Below are 23,692 nucleotides of genomic sequence, written 5' to 3'. Positions count from 1 at the left end.
CACGGAGGAGCGTAGGACCTGTGTACGCACGGTTGATAAATCCCGTTTTTTTTGTGCGTGCACACATTCTAAATTCTGTGCTTACGTATGAAAATAGAATACTTTCTAAGAAAAATTGATAAATAAGGGCCCTGGTCCCCAAGCGGGAATCGATCCCTGGACCTTCTAGCTGTGAGGCAACAGTGTTAACCACTACACCACCGTGCCGGCACTATGTAACTTTAAAGCGGCACTATGTAACTTTTGAATGACAAAAGATCACTTTTCTTAGCCAGCTACATCACAGAGCTGTACTGGACAAGAGAAAAGCCTCTTAACAGGGCGAACAGTGCCGTAAAAGGCTGTGAGCACGGAATATGAACTACACAACTGTAACAGTGGCCTAAGTAACAATACGTTGCTTGAAGCATTGTTTGAGTTTTCTTTTATCCTCTGTGTTTAAACATGGTACAGTCACCTCTCATGGAAACAGGGTGCCAACCTCACAAGCCTACCAGCTAGTTGTGTAGCTTCATCTATTTGTTATGTGTGTGTGTGTGTTTGTGTCTGCCCTCCCCTAGCGTATCCGTGGCGATGGAAGGTCACGCACAGAGCATCTCCGTTGCCGTTGCGTCTCTCCTGTTGCTGCAAATCGTCGGTGTGTCATTTGCCGCCTCGTGGAATGACCTCATCATACAAACCAAGACCGGAAAGGTCCAAGGGACACTCCTCTCCGTCACACGGGAAAGCCATGTCAGGGCATTCCTGGGAATTCCCTATGGAAAACCACCGGTCGGGAAGCTGAGATTCCGAGCTCCAGCACCAGTGGCGGGATGGGGAGGGTTGAAAGACACTACCCACTTTCCAAACACCTGTTACCAGCTTCAGGATACAACCTTTCCAGGTGGGATACACACACACACACACACACACACACACACACACACACACACACACACACACACACACACACACACACACACACACACACACGCATGAATGAATGCACATGCTTGCACAAGCATACACAGTTTATAGTAAAACATCAAGAAGTGTTTTTTTTTCCAAATTTCAAAGGAACCTCTCAGGTCTAGGATTTTAAAGTCAATCCAAATAACTTGAGGTGTGTATGTGATACATACTAATTATAATGATAATAATAATACACTTAAATAATACATTTGTATAGCACCTTTCATACAAGAATTGCAGCCCAAACATCACAACTCCTACTGTCTTCATTGAATTCATGAATGTAAAAATAACACTGCAACATACTGTTGTACCATAATAGATAATGATGTTTGAAAACATTGCTCATTTTATTTTTGTGATAAAAAAATAAATCAAACATGAAATAACACAGTTCACAACATAATAACCATAATACAATCCATACAACAATAATACATAAAAAGACACCAAAAACATTGACTCAACACTACAATGACTAGAGAATAAATAAAATAGATTGTACAATTAACACCCTAAGCCCCCTCCCTCACCACCCATCACAGCCATGATCCCCAACCCTCGAGAGCCCCAAGTCCGGTACCCCGGCGAGCCAGAGCATCATGCCTCTTTAACACCCCGACTCGCCGAGGGCCTGAACCAAGGGCCCCCCCCACCCCTAGCCCGTGACACTCCGACACAATCAAAAGGGGCCCAGAACACAACGTATAATGGGTTTCCTGAGCCCCCTCCATCTACAGGCCCGGCAGCCGCGAACCCCGACCCCGGGGGATCTGCAGTCCGGCGCCCCCACAAGCCAAAGCATCACGCCTCTTTAATGACCCGACCCGCAGAGACCCCGAACCACGCCCCCCCCCCCCCCCCCCTCCAGTCCGAGCCCACAACCACCAGACCCACATCTAAAGGGGGAAAACATTGCTCATTTGAAGAGTTTATGTGGATTTATGTGGTTCTTTGGCTGAATGATTAAATATTGAAAAGCATTTGCCATAAGAATATCCATATCCATGTTAGTATCCAACCAATAAACCAATAGGCTTACTCGAGAATGAAAGGCCTGTAATTAGCTTTTTTCTTTACCTATTCAAAATGTTCACCTCAAGAACACAGACACACACATACACACGTGTGCACATGCGCACAATCAATTAACACTCTTAAGTGTGTCATAATTTCAGCTCCACCCATCTCCTGCGGCTATGGAAGATAGGTCTCTTGCCAAAACTAGCTTAGCATTTCTGCGAAGCCACCAGCTTTAGTGCATCCTCGTCGTAAAAATAGACTAGTTAACAAAACACATAATCTGTCAAATGCAAATTTCCCTAACTGCACCATACTGTATAGCAGTGGTGGAAGAAGTACACAGTTCCTTTACTTAAGTAAATGTATACATGTCCCGGATAAAATAGTACTCTGGTGAAAGTGAAAGTCATAAAAAAAAGTAAGTAAGTAAGTATAATAAAAAAAAAAAAAAAAAGTGCATTATACATAATGTTTTTGTATTCCAGTGCTTGGGAGCATCCAATCCTCGATCCATTGTCCTCTAAAGGTTATTTTAATGTGGTATGTGGTCCAGTTCTGCTGCTCTGATTATGTCCTTCAAATGTGAAAGTACATAATCTTCATAAATTTTTGCCATCTTTTCTATGCAAAAGATTTTTTTTCAAAGTAACTAGAAACTGATGGCTTCAGATGAATGTAGTGGAGTAAAAAGTACAATGTTTCCTTTGAAATGTAGTGGAGTAAAAGTATAAAGTTCCCTAAAGTGAAAGTACAAGTACCTCAAAATTGTACTTAAGTACAGTACTTGAGTAAAAATACCTAGTTACTTTCCACCATTGCCATATAGGACAGAATTACTTATAAACACAACAGTACATTTTTACCATGAAATTTAAAACAAAAAGAGCCAGAGTCTTCACGTCTTTTCTTCTTCTTTTCAAATGACGGCAACACTTGAGAGGCCTGCTTGAGAGTTTATCCCCACTCTTCCTCCCAGGGTTCAGTGGGGCAGAGATGTGGAACCCCAACACTCCTGTAAGTGAGGACTGTCTCTACCTTAACGTCTGGTCCCCCCGTCTCAACCAAACCCAGCCAGTGGCCTCCTCGTTGGCCCCTGTCATGGTGTGGATCTACGGGGGCGGGTTCTTCTCGGGGACCTCCTCTCTGGACGTCTATGACGGTCGCTTCCTGAGCCAATCAGAAGACGTGGTCGTGGTGTCAATGAATTACAGGTGAGGCTGGGGGCTGTGGAATAACTGTATCCCCCACCATCCCAATTGTAACCACCCCCTCCCTAACAGACAGCCCATTGTCCCCCAATACCAAAGTCTACCCCTCCAGATTCACACACCCTTTGTCCCTCACCCCCCCCCCCCCCCCCCAAGCCTACCCTCCCCATCTCCTTACTTATCCCACCCCCCTTCCTTACATTGTCCCTCTCACCTGACACCCCCCCTATCCAATCCAATTGTCTCCCTCACCTGGACACACCCATCTCTATGACATATAAAGCCCATCGTTTCCCCTGTCTTGGGGAGCCTGTTTAGGGACCCCCCGGCCGGGGGGTTTCCCCGGGTCTCTCCACGCCAATTATCCTGGGTTCCATGTAAGCTAGTAAACCTTATCAACTGAGTTCACCTTTGTCTCTACACTCATTGATCTGGGTTCAATTTCCCTCACAGGGCTGTGTGGCCAAAATCATAATGTACATGAGTAATGTAATATGAACTTAAAGTAAAAAAAAAAAAAATAGATGAGATGAAAAGAGTTTTGACTCGAACCACTAGCTCCATGTGACCATGTATGTTAAACATATCCCTTACCTACTCGTACTAGTTACGCTGCTGGCCGGTATGTGCTGTATAATAACAATACATTTGAATCTAATCTAATCAAATCTAAAATACAACTCTCTAACGTACTGTAACCTCTTAAGCCCTAAACATATTAAAGTAAATGGAAGATTGCTCCACTTCTACAATGTCTGTTTGCATGTTCTTGGTATCTAGGAACATCTATGGACCTCAGGGAATGTATTCCCAGTGTCAGAAATATTGTGTCTGTTACTATGCTTGAGTAAATTGTAATGAACCAAAGGAGAATGTCAATTATTTATTTTAAAGTTTTTATTTTCCATCTTTGACAGTGAATAACACCATGCTAACATTGATGATGAAGCAAATTAATAAAGGGCAGATGATTTACAGGGATTTTTGTAGAATTTTGCCATCCGGACACATGTAATTTGAAATATGAATATAGAATATTGAATATCAGGCTTACAAATTACCTTATTATGGCCAAGTCATACATCTATAGATTGGGCCAAATATCTTCTTTCCAATGGCAGAGTTCAATCTGGATTTAGTACCACCAGGCGCCTGTTACAGGGCGGTTTCTGATACAATGAGCAAAGATTTTTGTAAACTCTTATTTCACTTAAAACACTTAAAATCATTGGTAAACAAACGTAGTGCTGAAAATATACACTTTGACTGCTGTTTTGATAGGGTTAGGGTATTTAGTCTTGGCTACATTTGAAAAAAAAAATACTACATTAATTAATACAGGCTGTATTGATCTATTTATGATGAGCGACAGCAGGAGTTTACACCAAGGGGCTACCATCGCTACACTCACCCCTCTAAAGACACCTCACACTCACAGCAACCCTTGTTACATCATCAACAACATTTACAGTTGCAAATCCCAGAGATCTTACAGGATCAAGAACATTTAGTCCAATTCACCTTTTATCTTGTTTAACTTGATAATTGTCGCCCTATATTGGAATGTATTATCTATTACTTATTAGGGCTGGGTATCGGCACTCAGGGCACTGATTACCCGATTCAATTACATTTTGATTCACATGGTCCTGATTTGACTTGATGTTGATTCAATATCAATTCACTTAGGTTTGCTCTCACCACCACCAGCTACTTTTGTTAGTCAGTGTTTATTTTGTATTAACCACTAGAAAAGAGAAATGGTTGGCGAGAAGAAGAGCTAATACAAAATAAATATAGAAACAGAAAAGTCAATCAATTAAACAATTTCAATGGATTAAAACAACTATACACTGAGGTGAAATGGTTGGCTATTATATATTTAAATTACCAAATAGAAATAGATTTTCTTTCTATAAAAAAAAAGCCAATCTTCTGTCGCAGTTTACTTGCAAGATTATCTACATGACATTTAAATTTACATTTGTCAGATGCCGATATATTTATATTCTCTCTCAATAATAGCGAAGAGAACAGAGTGAACTTTGTTTGATTTGTATTGAGTACCAGTACGGCCCACATGTGGGCCCTCTTGATGACGATTTTCCAACCGGCACTTTGGCGACCTCTAGCGGCTCGGGTGTGCATATTTTTTAATACAATATATATATTGAATTAAAGCCCTATTTGCCTGTTGATAGCCGTTTCAGGCGACAAAATCTGTTCAGTGGTTCTCGAGTTACATGCCGATATGTGAGGCGTGCACCGAAGTACACGGTATTGTACAAATACCACTCCCGACTCTTGAGCCTCTACCTCAATCAATCATTTGGCATTCTCGAAAATTATTGTCAACTGTGTCAAATGCTTTTGACAGATACAAAAAGGGCAGCACAATGATTTATTTTGTCATGGTCAGATACTATAAAATGTACACTAGTGGCTGTGATAGTGCTATGTGAGTCTTATTTGATTGAGTAACAGCTTTGCAATGCATAGGGTCTTAGAAAAATGTTGATGTTTTAAACTCGGAATGTCATTCAGCTGCTTTTTAAAAAAGTAGTTTGTTATATTTTGGGTGCATATTGATGAGGTATTTCACCGTTTGTTGACAATGTACAAACAATGAAGGAAAGCTTGGCTAGCAATTTGGCGAGTTTTTACATAAAGACCCTAAGACCCTACTTTCCCTCATCCCCTCTTCCCCCTCCCCCCCTACTTTCCTTGCCCTATTTTTTGTCCTGATTGTAAAGCGACCTTGGGTTCTATGAAAGGCGCTATATAAATTTGATTTATTATTATTATTATTATAAAAAGGTCAACAATATGTAATTTCAATATTGAAATTGACATTCCTGATATAGTTGATGGCCACTCTATAGTCAATTGTGGACGTGTGTGGGTGTGCACACTTGATAGTTTCATCAATGACGTGATTATGTGGTGCTGATTTTCAGTGAGGACATCCTGAGGACATCCTTCCATTAATTTCCCCCCATGATTGGACTCTTCTTTCTTAAGCCCAAACATTTTGAGAAAGTCAATAGTCATTGAGCATACAGTACATGAGTAATCAAACTCAACTGGGCAGGTCAACTGAATATACTGAGCACAGACCAGTACACCGTCCATTCTCGTAGTTAGATGAATCTACTGTAATGTAGTTTGGTATAATCTGCTTTTTTTAAGATAATGTAAATCACATCCCTTCACTTCCTGGACAATCATCTACTTGAGATAATTCAGCGCCCTTCCCCTCTTGGTCAGCAGTCTCTTATCTGGTTGCCATGACGTCAAAGCTCTCAGTGTATGACTCTGGATTTTAAGTGTAACTTATTGTACTGCTAGTAACTTCAGGGGTTCCCAAAGTGGGGGTCGCCAGATGATTTCAAAAAAATTTAAATTTAAATTTGTATGCAGCCAGGCCCCTGAACTTAGAAGCAGGCCAGGCCATTGTTTCTAGTTGCAGCAGCACAATAGTTAGATAACCTAGATGGGGAACAACCAGGAGATCACTGCAACTCACACAAGTTGGAGAACTATCTCTCTCTCTCTCTCTCTTGCTCTCACACACACACACACAAAGGGAGGCGCATGTGATTGGTGGAGGCGGGACCCTTACAAAAACAAAAAATCCATCAGAATCAGTGTTGTTGCTAATCATTGACACATGCTAGCCTGTAATAATCCCCCCCAGAAAAATCTACTTTGCATTTGATATATTGCAAACATATGCCATCACACACACATTTAAAGGGTTAGAATTATAAAATGAATATGTGGTGTTATGATCAGGACTGAAGTTGAATAAAAGATTATATTTTTTTCAATCTGACATTACAAAAAAACAGAAAATCCATCAAAATCAGAGTTGTTGCTAATCATAATGCTAGCCTGTTTTTTAACAATAATTTGTGATGCCATCACAAACACTGGCATTTAAAGGGTACAAAAAAAAAATAATCTGCACCAGAATGCAGGAAATGAAGTCTTCGTGGTGGGGGACCCCCAGACCCCCTGCTTAAAAAGTGGCCTGACTGGGGCCATATTTTGCACTATATTTCCTGGCCTGAATGATTTCCCCAGTCCGGCCCTGGTTAAAAGCCTCCAATGCTTATTAGTGTGTGTGCGTTTGAACGTTTGCATGTTTCAACCATACATTTCCATTTATATAAAAAAATAAAAATTATAATATTATAATTCTTTTTTTAAACTTTTTCTTTTACCTCCTATAATAGTGGGGGTCGCGGCTCTCTGACACCGTTATTTGGGGGTCGCGGCCTGAAAAGTTTGGGAACCCTGTACTGTGGATTTCCTCCAAACCTCTCATGTCAGAGCCTGAGGTGTGGACAGCAATAGAAATCCATCCCCCTATCCCCATTCATCTTCATCCCACACCACCAGACCAAAACAAAAAATGTAAACAAAGTGCAATACCAAGCACAGCCCTTTTGCCTAGAGGTCGCTGTTTGACGGCATGACAGATTCTCCCTTTGAACTGTATTTTGAATCATGTCAATATTATCGACAGCCATTATCAACCATTATTTTTAAGATGTGATAGATATAGTGTCTATGCTTTGTTTAATAATGTTTCTGTGTAATAAAAAAAAGAAAAAGTAATAACATACACATATTTATAATCAGATTGCTGTTCTTTTGATAGTGACTGAAACAAATGGCAGTGTGTTTGTGTGCTCTAGTGTGTGCATTACTCCCTAATGGTTGCTATCAACTACTGATTTCTACAATGCCAGGTCAAATTTGACCCACAGAAACTATCTTCGTAACAAAATAACTTTTTTTTCTCAAGTCAATCAAAGTGATTGAAGTACTCTGAAATGGGTCGTCTGTGATGTTAACATCACACAGAAGTTTAATTAAATTCTAAATGAATTTAGAATTAAATAAATAATTCCGTTCGGTTTGATTGATGGCAGGGTCGGAGTGCTTGGTTTCCTGTCACTTCCTAACAACGAGGTTGCCCGTGGAAACGCGGGGCTACTAGACCAGCAACTGGCCCTCCGCTGGGTAGCCAGCAACATTGCTGCCTTTGGAGGTGACCCTTCAAAGGTGCTATTACATTTATTTTTTATTTAAAGGCGTATTTCACTTTCGTAGAACTTTCAAGTTTCAGCAGTCTTACCTTTATATAAGTACATCTACAAGTAAACCAGCGATCACTGCTGCCCCTATCATCCTCTGTCAACACCACCATTCCTCCCAGGTGGCAGGCTCCTCATTCACTTCCATTCATTTGGAGACATAGTTTAAATATCATACTTCTGAAGTATAAACAAACTACTACTACAGATCTGGTCAATTTGTCGTAGGTTTGAGGGTGCTGTGTATCTTTGCCCTGCATGGACATTTTGGGGAGTGGTTACCATGGTTACGTGCTGCCTTGTTGGAAGAGAGATTCTAAACATTCTGCGAAAAGTTGACAGTTGGTCAAATACACCTCAAGTGAGTAATAGTTCCTTTTACTGATAATTTGAAAATGGCAACATTAGCAAGTACCCTAAAAACAAGTACAAATATATTACACCAAATAGTATGGCTGTATAGTTTATTTATACTACCGACATGTTATATTTAGAGTCAGCTCCCAAAATGAATGGAAGTGAATGAGGAGCCTTGACACCTGGGAGGAATAGTGGTGTTGACAGCAGACAACAGGGGCAACAGTTGTCACTTGCTTACTATTAGATGACCTTAGTAAAGACTGCTGAAGCTCTATGAAAATGAAATATTCCTTTAACCCTTCTAACTTTGATCATTCCGAGCATGTTTCTTTTAGTAATTATAATTTCTATTTGTTTTTATTATTGTTATAACATTATATATATATATATATATATATATATATATATATATTATTGCTATTTTCTTTATTTTATTTTATATAACCTGTTCACATTCATCACATATTTAAAAGTATTAATGTTGCATTAATAAACCTTAACCATAAAGAAAATAAAGTTGTTGTCTCTGCACCAATGCAAATGGCTGTGCCTTTACGGTAACAGATGAGTAAGGCCTTCTTCTTCTAACGTGTGTGCCCTTGTTTCCAAGGTGACTATATTTGGGGAGAGTGCTGGTTCAGCGTCTGTAGGGTTCCAGCTGTTGTCCCCAGGGAGCCAGGGCCTCTTCCACAGAGCCGTAATGCAGAGCGGCTCCCCTACAGCGCCCTGGGCCTGGCTCAGTCAGGAGGAGGCCTGGGAGAGGTCAGTCAGTCACTCACTTACTCAATCATTTACTCACTCACTGTCTCTTTCCAACCCTCCCTCCCTCATTCGCCCCCTCTACTTCCTCCCCTCTCCCTCCATTCCTTCTCCCTCATACCCTCCATATCTCTACCTCTCTCTCTCTCTCCCCATCTCTCTTTACCTCCTTACCTCCCTCCCTCCACTCATTCATCAGTACCCCTACACCCTGCCTGAGAAACCTTCACTATCCAATCCGTATTTGTAGGCTTTTCTGTTTTATAATAATTATTCTTATTTAATTGTTTTACTTTGCCCAATATCCTTTTCTTTAACACTTCCGGCGGCAACAGCAGAGGGCGCTGATGGCCCTTCAGCGCCAGTGCTTTATCCAATGTAGGATAGGACTTATTTGCGAGTGCTTAAAATATATCAAATATAATAGCAATAGATCTAAATAACACGGTGATCGTCAGTGAGTTGCTTCCAGTCAACATGCACAAAACAGATAATGTTTTCATACATACATTTCCGTTTTATACCGTGATGAATATGAATATATTTCTAGAGCGTTCTGTCTCATCTCAATAAACTTGAAAATGAATCATTTTCAAATAAACGCTAGATTATCGATATTATATGTGTCATCATGGGCGAACAGAAGCGGGGTCTGAAAAATTGCTTCTCCGTACCTTGGTCGGCGCGAACCTCACACACACACTCGCTCCGATGGCAGTGAAAGGAACATCGGATTAACCCAAGATTCGTAACATAAAGTCCTTACCTCACATCTGATGTCCTGCAAAAAGATTAATCCAATTCCTGATTAAAACCCGGGATTTCTCGGGTTTAGCGCCCAGAGCATGGCGAGTTAACCTGACTTATCTCGGGTTTGGCCTCCAAAGGATCATGTATTATTTTTTACATTAAGTCAGTTTTTTCATTTGTCTTTTTCATTCATTTATTTTATTCATCATCATCAAACCTTCATATAAAACTCGAACACCATTGAGGGTGCCCTCATTTATAATGATGTTGAGTAAACAGATGAAATAAAGGAGACACAACAAGATACAAAATAAAGCTAAATGCAGGGGTAATCACCTAAAACACAATATATAAAATAATGAAATAAAAATGAAGATAAAAACTAAGACAATCAGCCAAAACAGTTACAAATTGATATATATTGGATCGTGATCATGATTTTCAACTGTGCATAGGTTGGAACAGTATTGATCTTTAAAGTGTGTTGAAGGATGTTCCATGAGTCAGGAGCATTAAAGGAAAAGGCAGACTTTCCAAGATCAGAACAAGCTAGAGGGTAATTTGACTGAGTTAGATAGGGTCCAAAGGTCCAACCCAGCCACATTGTGATGTAAAATGCCTTACCAATGAGTGATGAGTTACCAATAAGGGCTTCACCAAGGGCTTTCCTCTCTTCAAGGGAAGACCAACTGTACTGGCATTTGATGTCCCAAACGTCATAAGCCGAGATCAGATCGGGGAAAACCTTTCAGACGCACTTTCCAGCAGGGGTGTAAAAAGTACCCAGAAATTATACTTATGTGAAAGTATGGGTACTGTCTCAAAATCTGACTCAAGTAAAAGTCAAAGTATCTGGCTAAAAACACACTTGAGTAAAAGTAAAAAAGTCCTACTTTTAAATGTACATAAGTACTAAAAAGTAAAAGTAATTTTTCTTCTTGGAAAGGGATAGACCAGGGGTCTCAAACTCATTCCATCATCGGCCAAGTTTTCATTTTAACTATACATTGCACCAGGTGAGTTAGTTGAAGAGGTGAGCCAATTAGTGAAATCATCAGCTGGTGTTTAGGCAAGGCTGGAATGAAACCAAGCATACACTCTGCCCACAATGGAATGGGTTCTGTGATAGACCATGCTGAAATGAAAGAACAGAGGACACTTTTTTTGCATTAAAATTATTTAATGCACTTCTCCATTGAAGGTAAACTAACATGGACGGCATTCACATCACAGCATGAATAATATCACAATATTAAAGACCGAATACTGTAGTATCCTGAATAATATGACAATATTAAAAACAGAATGGTGTATCCTGAACAGTGATGGGAGTAACGGCGTTATAAGTAACGGTATTACTAACAGCGTTCGTTTTTTCAGTAAAGAGTAATCTAACGGATTACTCTTCCAATCTTAATAACGCCGTTACCGTTACCGCAAAAAAATGCGGTGCGTTACTATGAATGAAGCTTTTTTTTTCATCAGAAAGATCTCTGCGCCGAGAGGCATTCTGTCCTTCTCAGCCAACCTCAGCGCGTGATTGGCTGAGGTTGAGTAAAATGTCATGGTAACCCAATCAGAGGTAGAGGTGGGCGGGTGTCTAAAGCATCCAGAGTCTGACACACAGCGCGACAACACAAGCGATCAGTCAGCGTGAGACCGCGGGTCCATGAGCGTTTCTGTTCACTCTTGTTGTGTTGCAGCGCAGGGCACTATACAGTAGTGGAGGCTACTGCTGACAGCCTTTTCAACAGTGCTGCACTTCCTGGTTTAATAGCACAGTCTGGTGCTCAAAGATATATATCTGTATGTCATGCAAATCAAATCAAAATCAAATCAAATTTATTTGTAAGGCCCGACAACACACGTTAATATCCCCATGGGCCGTACATGTCTTCTTTAAACAAGTCAAGAAGAAACATAACAATAAGTCAAGAACAGAACAAGAACACCATAATGTCCAACAAATTTAAAATAAATGCAAATAAATGAAAGAATGCAAGCACTCCCAGACATACCCCACGCGAAGGTAAGGAAAAACTCACTAAAACCTAACAATAGGGAAAACATGCTCCACAGGCAGTGTGGAGGAGAGAAACCTTAGAAGGGCCATTCAAGGGGGGGATCTCCCTTCTTAGATGTCTAGTAGTGTTGCAGACTAACAGTTGGTAAGCATGCACTCAAGTGTGTAGTGAAACACAGATGAGTGCATGCAATAGCAACTGAACATTTTGAAAGATTAAAGATAGAGCTGATAACTGAACATTTTGAAAGATTAAAGATAGAGCTGATAGCGAATCTATTTGAGGCACAGGGGCAGCGCAAAGAGGGTCGCGTCCTCCCCGTCTTAATCACGGGACATTCAACACTCCGGTCATTGCTCCGAGACAGCCGGAGACAGGGAGATAGGGGGTGGCGCAGAGAGGGTCGCAACCTCCCCGACATCATCGCGGGACGTCCAGCACTCTGGTCACCAGTACAAGGCCGCCGGAGACAGGGAGACAGGAGGGCACGCAGAGAGGGTCGCATCCTCCCAGCCTTCATCACGGGACGTCCGACACTCCGGTCAGCACTCCAGGACAGCAACTCACAGGAGACAGGGAGACGGGACAGGCGTTAGACAGCTCACGTCGTTGTAGTGGGCGGACATAGCAATAGATACAAGTGGTAAGCATATATGTTCATAGAGTAGATATATGAAGTAAGCATATTATGTGAATAGAATATTAACCCAGCAATGAGAATTAGAAAAGTTAGAGAGTTCCCATGTTTGTGGTGCTGCAAAAAATCAGACATGGGGGAAAATAGAAATCCTAACTAAACTAGACAGATTAATCTAAAGGTCAGTCCCCGACCAGGTGAGATCAGGGTAGGTTGAAGGAGAGAGAAAAAAGATGGGTCTTAAGCAGGGATTTAAAAGCTTCGACAGAGCAGGTGCCCCTGATGACGGCAGGTAATTTGTTCCACAGGTAGGGAGCGCGGTAGACAAAGGCTCTGTGGCCGGCGGATATCTTTTTAACCCTAGGAATCGATAGAAGCCCCGCATTTTGTGAGCGCAGAGCACGAGCGGGCGAGTATCGGGAGATGAGATCGGATAGATAGAGCGGTGCAAGCCCATTTAAAATGTTGTAGGTGAGGAGTAGCACTTTAAAGTCAGATCGGGCTTGAATAGGAAGCCAGTGTAGGGCGGACAAAACTGGTGTGATGTGATCAAATTTTCTAGTTCTAGTTAGTATCCGTGCAGCCGCATTTTGCACGAGTTGAAGATTTTTGATGCTTGAATTAGGTAGGCCTGAAAAAAGTGCATTACAGTAGTCCAAACGTGATGAGACAAAAGCATGAATCAGGGTTTCAGCATCAGCCAGAGTTAAGATGGGGCGAATTTTTGCGATATTACGAAGATGGAAGAATGCAATTTTGGTGACATTTTTTATATGTGCATTAAATGAGAGGGAGGAATAAAAAATTACTCCGTTTTTTTATGGTGGAGCTCTGGGATACATGACAAGTATCAAAGTTTAGGGAGATGTCCTGAAACAGGCCTCTGTGGTTTGGGGGGCCAACAATTAACATCTCAGTTTTATCTGCATTAAGGAGTAGAAAGTTTTGCGACATCCACTTTTTGACGGCAAGCAAGCAGGCCTCAAGGTTTTGTAGTTGGGAGGAATCATTTGGCTTAATAGGTATATATAATTGGGTGTCATCAGCGTAAAAATGAAAGTTTATGCCAAATTTGCGTATGATATTGCCGAGGGGTAGCATGTAAATCGAAAATAGCAAAGGGCCCAGGACAGAGCCTTGTGGGACACCATATTGCACTGGGAGGGTCTCAGATGTTAAATCATTATAGACCACGCAGTGTGTTCTATCAGTTAAATAGGATTTAAACCAAGCTAGTGCGAGACCCTGAATGCCAACATGATTCTCAAGCCGACCTAGAAGAATCGAGTGATCGATAGTGTCAAAGGCTGCACTGAGGTCAAGCAATAAGAGCACAGAAGTGAGGTTTGAGTCAAGAGAGAGCAGTAAGTCATTTGTGACTTTGGTAACCACCGTTTCGGTGGAGTGTAAGGCTCTAAAGCCAGATTGAAAAGATTCATTATGTCTTAAATGTCATGATTAGATTAGTTTAGATGATTAGATTAGATTCTTATATCTGTATGTCATGTATGTCATAAATGTCATGAATTGAAAATGGGGGACCCTGATGTAAACAAGACGAAAGTATTTCTCTGGTCTGCATCCCCTTAACAATTGTGTGTATTGAGCTGTACTGTACTGTACCCATTCTGCAATCTGTTAATTAAAATGTTCAATCAATCAGTATATATTTGTTATTTATTTTTGGTATAGTGCTTAATACTTTAATCGCCGAGGTTAAATTCATAATTTATCATCCCTCGCCAGCCCTATTTAACATGGAGAAGTTCACCTTCTTTGCAGGGCTATAACTTTTTAAATTCTATTGCTAAATTGCCATTATTATGGCCCATTCAATGTCCTATATGTATTGTTCAGGATGTAGCAATGTTAAACTTTTTCATTCACATATTCATACTAAAATATGGTCTAAAGTATAAGTATGTTTTTATCGTTTTCTGCAGCTTTCTTCAGAACGTGATTTATAGCCCTAAATGCATTATATTGATGATCAAATACAGTTTGGTAGGAATCTGTGCGAGATAAAAAATTTCAACTGGATGTGCTTCTAGAAGTTTCTACGTATCATCTGATGATGACCGGATGGGCGGGGGATCGTTTATAATTCCGTGGGCAGCGTTAGATGATTCATCCAGAGTGGGTCATATGTTCATCAGATCAGTTAGTATAGAAGACGTTAGAAAATAACGTTGAAACTCACCGTGGCTTCCTTGCGCCGCTGGCAGATGAGCGTGGAACAGAATTTTTTCTATTATGGGATGTAGAAATGCCCGATCCATTTCCAGGTTGTATAATAGTATATACGTCCAAATCATGTTGTTTTTTCGAGTTATTTGCACCGATCGATGTTCACTGTATCAAGACGGAGTCTCTCTAACGATAGCGAGTGCCCGGACCACATATGGATGAGCACTACCGGTTCAAAGGTTAATTTCCGGTTGGCGATCTGCCGATCGGCCACCAGATGGCGCTCTTGAACTGCTAGAGAGTTCAGTGGAGCTTTGCAGTGTGTCTCAGGGCTCCGGAAAGTTCCAAAACATCTATTGTGTTTGTATTTGTATGATCCACTATATAAACATAGTAATTATAATATCTACATACATGGCATTTGATTGGAGGCTAGTCTCACTTTGTCCCACAGCAACATTAAAATAGTTTAGATTTGTGTATGTTGTTTATGTAAAAAAATAAAAATATCTTGAAAGTAACGCAATACTTTCTGAAGTAACTAGTTACTTTTATAATTTGTAACTGAGTAAGTAATTTAGTTACTTTTTGGAAGAAGTAACTAGTAACTGTAACTAGTTACTTTTTTAAAGTAACTTGCCCAACACCCTGAATAATATCACAATATTAAAGGCAGAATACTGGAGTACCCTGAATAATATCACAATATTAACGACAGCATACTGGATTATCCTGAATAATATCACAATATTAAAGGCAGAATACTGGAGTACCCTGAATAATATCACAATATTAAAGACAGAATACTGGAGTACCCTGAATAATATCACAATATTAACCACAGAATACTGGAGTATACCCTGAATAATATCACAATATTAAAGACAGAATACTGGAGTATACCCTGAATAATATCACAATATTAACCACAGCATAATGTGGATTTTGTACTCCAAGTGAATGTCGTTTAAGGCACTGGCCAAAACATTGAAAGTATGGGAGCCCTTCAGTCTTCTGCAGCAGACCGCCTTTCAAAGCTTTCAGTGTCGATCCAGTGAGCCCAATGAATTACCGATGAGTTACCCCAATGAAACTTCTTTGTCGGGCTGTCCAGCAATCTGTTGTTGTCGCGATCCATTCAACTTTACTCATAGCAGCAGTGACTTTCTCTTTCATGGTTTGAGCAGCTTTGCTGATCTTTGAGCGGACAGTGGGCCTCATAATGACGTTAGTGCTTGTTCGCAAATTATTTATCAGGTTTTTGAATGATGGCAACTCAACAACACTATAAGGTTGGAGTCCTTGAACTATGTATTTTTTATGTAGATAGGGCCATGGATGCTTGTCTTGTCCATCCACGCCGTCGCCGACCGTTTCGTCCTCTTCATCACTCATTGTGGCCATCTTCTATGGCTTGTCACTCTGACTCTATTCTTCTGATAGCAGGTGTTTAATCAAAGATCCCCGCTTTCTAGTCTTGCACAAGGACCAATCAGCATGGGTATGGGCGGGTTCATTTTCAATTGATGGGGATTTGATTGGCTGTTTACCTGCGGCAAATGGTTGGACCTGCAAGATTTGTACTTTGTAGGTCTGCATTTTAAATGTAAGGAGTAAAAAGTATGTTTTTTTACTCTGAAATGTAATGGAGTAAAAGTACAAAGTATACAAACCTAATAATACTTGAGTAAAGTACAAATCCCCCAAAACAGTACTTAAGTATTGTAACAAAGTACAATTACTCAAGTACTTTACACCCCTGCTTTCCAGCAATCAATTCAGTTGAGTCGTAGATCAAGTTCAAATGTTATTTATTGTGATCCCATCGATCTCCAAGTATTAGGATTCACAATTCCAAACAAAAAACGAATGAACAAAAACTACAAAACAAACTGTGAATATTAATGTGTGAGTGTGTGTGTGCTGTGTGTGTGTGGTTGAAAACTATATGATTTCCCCGTCTTTTCCAAATAAAAAACCCTGGCTTGTTCCCATTAGACACACATTTTAACACCTGATAATGATCATTAATCAGCAAACTGTTAGGCCTACCATTACCATACCAATAGGGGGAGAAATCATTCCAATTAACCAAAATGATTCTGCTCCATGATAAATATATACACAATATAGAATATAGAATAAGTTTAAGTCTAAATGTCAAACACATGATGGTCAAAAAGAAAACATTTTATATAATAAGCAATATGGCTCCAACACCAACCAACCTTATTATACAGGGAACAATGGTGAGTATCATAGCTATCACCAGTAATTAATCTAAGGGCAGAGTGATAGACTGGATCAAGGGCTTTAAGAGTGGAAACAGCAGCATGTCTATAAATACACCATAGTCCAAAACTGATTCCTGCTTCAACGATCCTCTTCCTACTAATCAAAGGAAAGCTGGTTCTGTTGATGTACAATAAGCCAATTTTATGTCGCAGCTTGCTGGCAAGGATGTCTTATATGGTATTTAAATGTAGATTTCTCATCGTGCCAGATGCCAATATATTTATACTCAGTGAGTCTTTCAATGCTAGAACCACTTACAGTGGATATATGCAAACCCTTATATTATATATAATTATTGTTTGCAATGTCTCTCTCTCTCTTTCTCTCTCCTCCCCTGCTCTGCTTTTATCTCTCCCCTCTGTCCACCTCTCTCTCCTTGTTCTCCTTCCACTTACTGCCATCCCTCTGCTTCTCTCTCATTCTCTACCCCCCCTGACTCACTCACTCACTCACTCACTCACTCACTCACTCGCTCACTCGCTCACTCACTCACTCACTCACTCACTCACTCGCTCGCTCACTCACTCACTCACTCACTCACTCACTCACTCACTCACTCACTCACTCACTCACTCACTCACTCACTCACTCACTCACTCATTGTCTCTTTCCAACCCTCCCTCCCTCATTCGCCCCTTCTACTTCCTCTTATTTTCCTTCCATATACCCTTTCTCTCTCTCTCTCTCTCTCTCTCTCTCTCTCTCTCTCTCTCTCTCTCTCTCTCTCTCTCTCTCTCTCTCTCTCTCTTCTCTCTCTCTCTCTCTCTCTCTCTCTCTCTCTCTCTCTCTCTCTCTCTCTCTCTCTCTCTCTCTCTCTCTCTCTTTCTCTCTCTCTCTCTTTCTCCCTCCTTACCTCCCGTCCTCACCTCCTTCCCTGGACCACCTTCATATCCCTGTTCCTCCCCTCCTACAGGACCGAGAGGCTGGGGAGGCTGCTGGACTGTCCAGAGGACCTGGAGGCGTGTCTGCAGCAGGCTGACGTGGAGAGCCTGGTCAACGAGCAGTTCAGTGTTGTCGGCCAGAGCCTCCTCGCCATCCCCTTCCTCCCCACCGTGGATGGATCCTTCCTGCCAGACAAACCAGAGGTACTGTAGGTTTAGGTTTAGGTTTACTTTATTTGTTCAAGGGGGACAGTGTACATTAATAAAACATTTTACAATGTAAATGCACCCAATTTTAGCCAAACGGCTAATTTCCATTGGTAGTCCCCCTGCCAGAAGGTACAGGCTAAAATCCTGTGTAAAAAAAGGGTTAGCAATAAAAACAGAATAAAATCAAGATAAATACATTAGAATAAAAACACAACAAAAGCACATAGACATAGTAGGGATACAGGTCACAATACAGTCATGGACACAAGGACAGAGCACATCATGACATATTAAGAGACCCAGACATAGACAGACGCACCATATCCATATCCACACACACATATACACATACAGACACCTCAGTGTTGACAGTTCTGGTTATCAATGAGCCATTCCCTAACCCTGCACTTAAATTAATGGTATGATGTGGACACTCTAATTGTTTGAGGAATTGAGTTCCATTGGTGGGATGCTCTGTATGAAAAGACAGCCTGGCCAAATACACTTTTTTTGAAAGGGATTGTACAGTCCCCCCTTGCCGCACCTCTAGTAGGTTGTGTGTGCATGTGCACGTCATGTTTTTTACGGCAGTATATCCTAACTGAAACCAAGGAATAACCAAGGAAACTATAAAAGAAGGGTGGGTCATCACGTCAGAATACCAGCGTTCTATGCTCTGCTTGGTGCCATACTTTGGTGTCAGTGCTATTGAAGCCTGTTTTCACACTTGGCACCAATGACCCTTCTTTCTTTAATAGTGTCCTTGACCGAAACCCCTGTTTCTGGTGAACTAGTACTGTATGTTTATAGATGTGAAGCGACCTCTGTGACTGGCAATGTCACTAACTCACTCGCCTGCTCACTCATTTATTCATTAATTAATTTATTCATGCATTCATTCACACACTCACTCACTCACACACGCGTAGCCACTCTGCCCCTTAGGGGTATTGTTCCAATTTTCTTTCATGATTATCATTATTAACTTCAGTCCTCACCATACCTATTTATATTTATTTATTTTCAGGATTTTAACCATTTCTTAAAGGAAAACTCCAACATTTTGGGAAATTAGCTTATTTAACATCTTCCCTGGATTTGGACAAGAAGATACATACCTTTTTCGTCTCTCTGCATGCATTGGGCTTATGGAACGCCTGGACCGTTAGCCTAGCTTAGCTTCATCACTGGAAGTGGGGCAGACATCTAGCCTAGTTCACTACAGTCAGGAAATATACAATCAAATACAATCAAAATACAACTCCCAAACGTTCCTGTAAACATGTTGTGACCTGTGTATTTACCACGTCTCCCAGTCACACAAGTCACACGAGTCTCCCAGTCATACAAGTCACACGAGTCTCCCAGTCACACATGTCTCCCAGACACACAAGTCTCCCTGCTGCTTTGAGCTGCAATTATTGCATGAAAGGTGCTATACAAATAATGTTTATTATTATTATTTTCCCTGAGATTAAACATTTACGAACAATTTGAGAAGAGTAAGGGTTTAAGCTCTTAATGTTCTGACGGCCCGCACGTCGCAGCACATTTGCCCTCGTCTGTTGCTGTCACGCTGTGTTATTATCAACCAACACATCAGTTGAAAGCTAAAATGGACTTCAGGCTATTGACCCATTGTGGTCTCCAGCTAATACCTCTCAGCTGGAACTCTTTTGCAGGCATCTGTTTGCTAAATAATTCAGACTTAAGTCAAACTTCTGTAACTCTATTACAGTAGCAGGAAGTGATTGTGTTATGGAAGAACTTTGGCTTTGCTTTCTAATTACTATGGGTATGCAATCAACAGGCGTTTTCAAAACACTGCCCACGTGACTGAACTCAAACTGGAAAGAAACAGACTAAGAAACGACGTAAACTCCATGATCAAAACGGCAAAAAAGAACTTCATCAATGACAAAACTGAGGAAAACAAAAACAAACCACGTGAACTTTGGAAATTACTCAACAATCAACTAGGCTGCAGTAAAAAACTTAAAACCAGATTCTCAAACATAAACATAAAGACGGACAACACACTCATCACAGACAAGCTAGATGTAGCCAATTACTTAAACACTTTCTTCGCAAACATAGCCACAACACTGGTAAACAAACTACCCTCCCACTCAGGGCATTATGGGGTAGAACACATAGTAGCTTACTACAAAAACCTAGGGGTCCGCAAAGACGACTTCAAACTGGAAATGGTAACAACAGATGAGGTACTCAAAAAACTGAGCGCCCTCCAACCTAACAAGGCCACTGGCATCCCCTCCAAATTCCTCAGAGACTCAGCAGCCGCCATCACCCCAGTCATCACACACATCTCCATAAAACAGGGACACGTCCCCAAGGACTTCAAAATTGCGAGAGTGACCCCTCTGCACAAAAAGGGCAGTAAATTAGACCCAGGCAACTACCGCCCTGTTTCTATTCTTACCTCCATCTCGAAAGTCATGGAAAAAATTGTCTACGAACAGATTGAAAAGTACCTAGCGGAAGAAAATCTAATCTACGAATTTCAATCTGGCTTCAGAACATCCCACTCCACTGACACATGCCTTCTCTATTTGAACGACCACATCAAACAAGAGGTGGACGTGGGCAAATACTGCGGCATGGTCATGCTGGACCTACAAAAAGCCTTCGACACTGTCAATCACTCCATTCTGATTGACAAGCTAAAAGCAATGGGTTTCGATAGTCTATCAGTGAGATGGATGCAATCCTACCTGGAGGGGAGAGAACAGATGGTGGAGGTAAACGGTACCCTACCCCCCCCCCCCCTCACAGTGAGCTGTGGTGTTCCACAAGGAAGCATACTAGGACCGCTACTGTTCCTAATTTATGCAAATTACATGTTGTCAGCTTGTGACTGCAACTTGTTCTTGTTCGCAGATGACTCAGCCCTGCTGGTCTCTGACAAGAACAAGTTACAGGTTTAAAAAACCCTCAGCTCGGAACTAGGCAAAATCTGCATATGGCTCGCTGATAACAAACTATCATTACACATGGGCAAAACAGAGTCCATTCTCTTCGGTTCAAATAACAAACTCAGCAAGTACAGTTTCTACGTCAAATGTATATACTCTTTTCTGGACTCTTTTCGTATCACAAACAGTACTGTATTTGCAAATCTGGTATGTCATAAATGTATAGATGTAGCAGTACTGTCTATCTGTATGTCATGTATGTCATATATGTCCTGATGAATTGAAAATGGGGGACCCTGATGTAAACAAGACGAAAGTCTTTCTCTGGTCTGCATCCCCTTAACAATTGTGTGTATTGTACCCATTCTGCAGTCTGTTAATAAAGTTTTCAATCAATCAATCAATCAATCAATCACTGAATCAAACCTCCTGTCTCCATCCCGCTGCAGGTGCTGCTACGTACCGGGAACTTCAAAAAGACCCAGGTGCTGTTTGGTCTGAACCAAGACGAGGGGACCTACTTCCTGGTTTACGGAGCACCGGGATTTGACCGGACCAGTCAGAGTCTGATCAGTAGGAAGGACTTCCTGGAAGGGGTGCCATTTGCGATGCCAAGAGCCAGTGACGTTACAAGGGAGGCAGCTGTTTTCCAGTACACCGATTGGACAGATGAGAATAACAGGACGAAAAACCGTGACTCTCTGGGTAGCCTGGTCGGAGACTACTTTTTCAGTTGTCCAGTGTTGGAGTTTGCTCGCAGGTAAAGAGCCAGCTAGCCTCGCTTTATGTAAGTACTAGGGGTGTAACGGTACGTGTATTCGTCCCGTGACTTCACGGTACGGACGTCACGGTTCGGTACATCCAGCCATACGACGAATATGTCTCATACCACTAGGTTAACTAGGGTTGCACATTTTACAAATGTATGCTCAATATCTTTACTTTACTTTACTTAACACAGAAGGGCATTCATTTAACATTGAATATCAAGCTTGTATTGCCACATTTAGATGATGAATAAAACGTTGAAGCTTGTAAAGGTATGATGACAATCCGACAGAACAAATTAACAGCGCACTCTGCACTGGGCTGTTTCTTCCCTCCTCCCCTCACCTTACTACAGGTGTGCCTGAAACTAAACCATGAATGATATGTTTGTAACACAGCAGGGTCATTACACTAGGCTGAAAATGTTCATCGTTTTCTTGTTCGCCTAATAATGAATCCAATGGAAAGACACACACACCAACGTTCTGCCGCGCTACTTTCCTTTCACAGCTGATCTGAGAGAAAAGGAAAACGCTAACGTACTTTTGCTGATCTGGACTGGTCCTCTGAGCGCCTCTCCAGTCGAGCTGCAGTGTTTAAATCCAAAATATTGATAAATCATCTGCCATTGTTGTAGGGCTGACCCCGATTAGTCGACTAATCGATCAAAAAGAGCCGTAGTCGACTGCCAACCTCTTAGTCTAATGCAAAAAAAAAAATATATTATAATATATATATATTTTTTTTCATTCTTTCCAAAAGCAAAGAGGCCTAGTGTCTAATGCTAAAGTACGCTAATGTCGCGCATACCATTACATCAGGGTCCCCCATTTTCAATTCATCGTAACATATATGACATACATGACATACAGATACAGTACTGCTACATCTATACATTTATGACATACCAGATTTGCAAATACAGTACTGTTTGTGATACGAAAAGAGTCCAGAAAAAAGAGTATATACATTTGACGTAGAAACTGTACATGGGAGGAGGTTGGGTAGGTTGGGGGGTGGGGGGTACGCCTAAATATTAAAGGCAACCAACTTGTGTCTAACCACGCCCAACTTGCGTCTAGCCACGCCCCCGCGGCGACGCGGCAGCAGCAGAGCGGAGCTCCGTCGCGGCAGCATTATATGCCAGTAACCGCCCCTTATTCGCTATCCAGAACTAGCTCAATTGGCAACGCTGCATGGCTGTGGATCCTACGGCTCGTTGCTGGCTAGTTCGATTCCCTTCAATTCTTTTTTTTTTTTTTTTTAACGTGCATTCGCATTCTTTCGCCGTTAAGTTTAGGCATAACTTTAAGCATTGTTTCGGAGTTGGTTAAGGTTAGGCATTGTTTCGGAGTTGCTTAAGGTTAGAAGGGTTAAGTTTAGGCGCTGTTAAGGAGCTGGTTAAGGTTAGAGTTTGACTTAGAGAATGGCAATATTTTTTAACGTGCATTCATTTCGCCGGTTAAGTTTAGGCATTGTTTCGGAGTTGGTTAAGGTTAGGCATTGTTTCGGAGTTGCTTAAGGTTAGAAGGGTTAAGTTTAGGCGCTGTTAAGGAGCTGGTTAAGGTTAGAGTTTGACTTAGAGAATGGCAATAGAC

The 23,692-nt window shown here is 41.2% G+C and overlaps 1 protein-coding gene across 1 annotated transcript in view; it reads left to right on the top strand.

The window, feature by feature from the left end:
- Positions 1-573: 573 nt before the first annotated feature.
- The window catches only part of LOC311224153 (acetylcholinesterase-like), a gene marked incomplete at both ends in the record, with an annotated part of 51,807 nt that continues 28,688 nt past the window's right edge, over positions 574-23,692 (top strand). Inside the window, 6 exons of the mRNA XM_084309020.1 lie at positions 574-883; positions 2,951-3,185; positions 8,123-8,255; positions 9,258-9,409; positions 18,213-18,384; positions 21,776-22,086. Coding sequence (XP_084165146.1) covers positions 574-883; positions 2,951-3,185; positions 8,123-8,255; positions 9,258-9,409; positions 18,213-18,384; positions 21,776-22,086 — 1,313 coding nt within the window. The remainder of the gene's footprint in view (positions 884-2,950; positions 3,186-8,122; positions 8,256-9,257; positions 9,410-18,212; positions 18,385-21,775; positions 22,087-23,692) is intronic.

Source organism: Notolepis coatsorum (assembly GCF_963971535.1).
Source record: "Notolepis coatsorum genome assembly, chromosome: 1".
NCBI classification, from domain to species: Eukaryota; Metazoa; Chordata; class Actinopteri; order Aulopiformes; family Paralepididae; genus Notolepis; species Notolepis coatsorum.
Note: the sequence above shows the minus strand (reverse complement) of the source record. Positions and strands in the feature narration are given on the sequence as shown.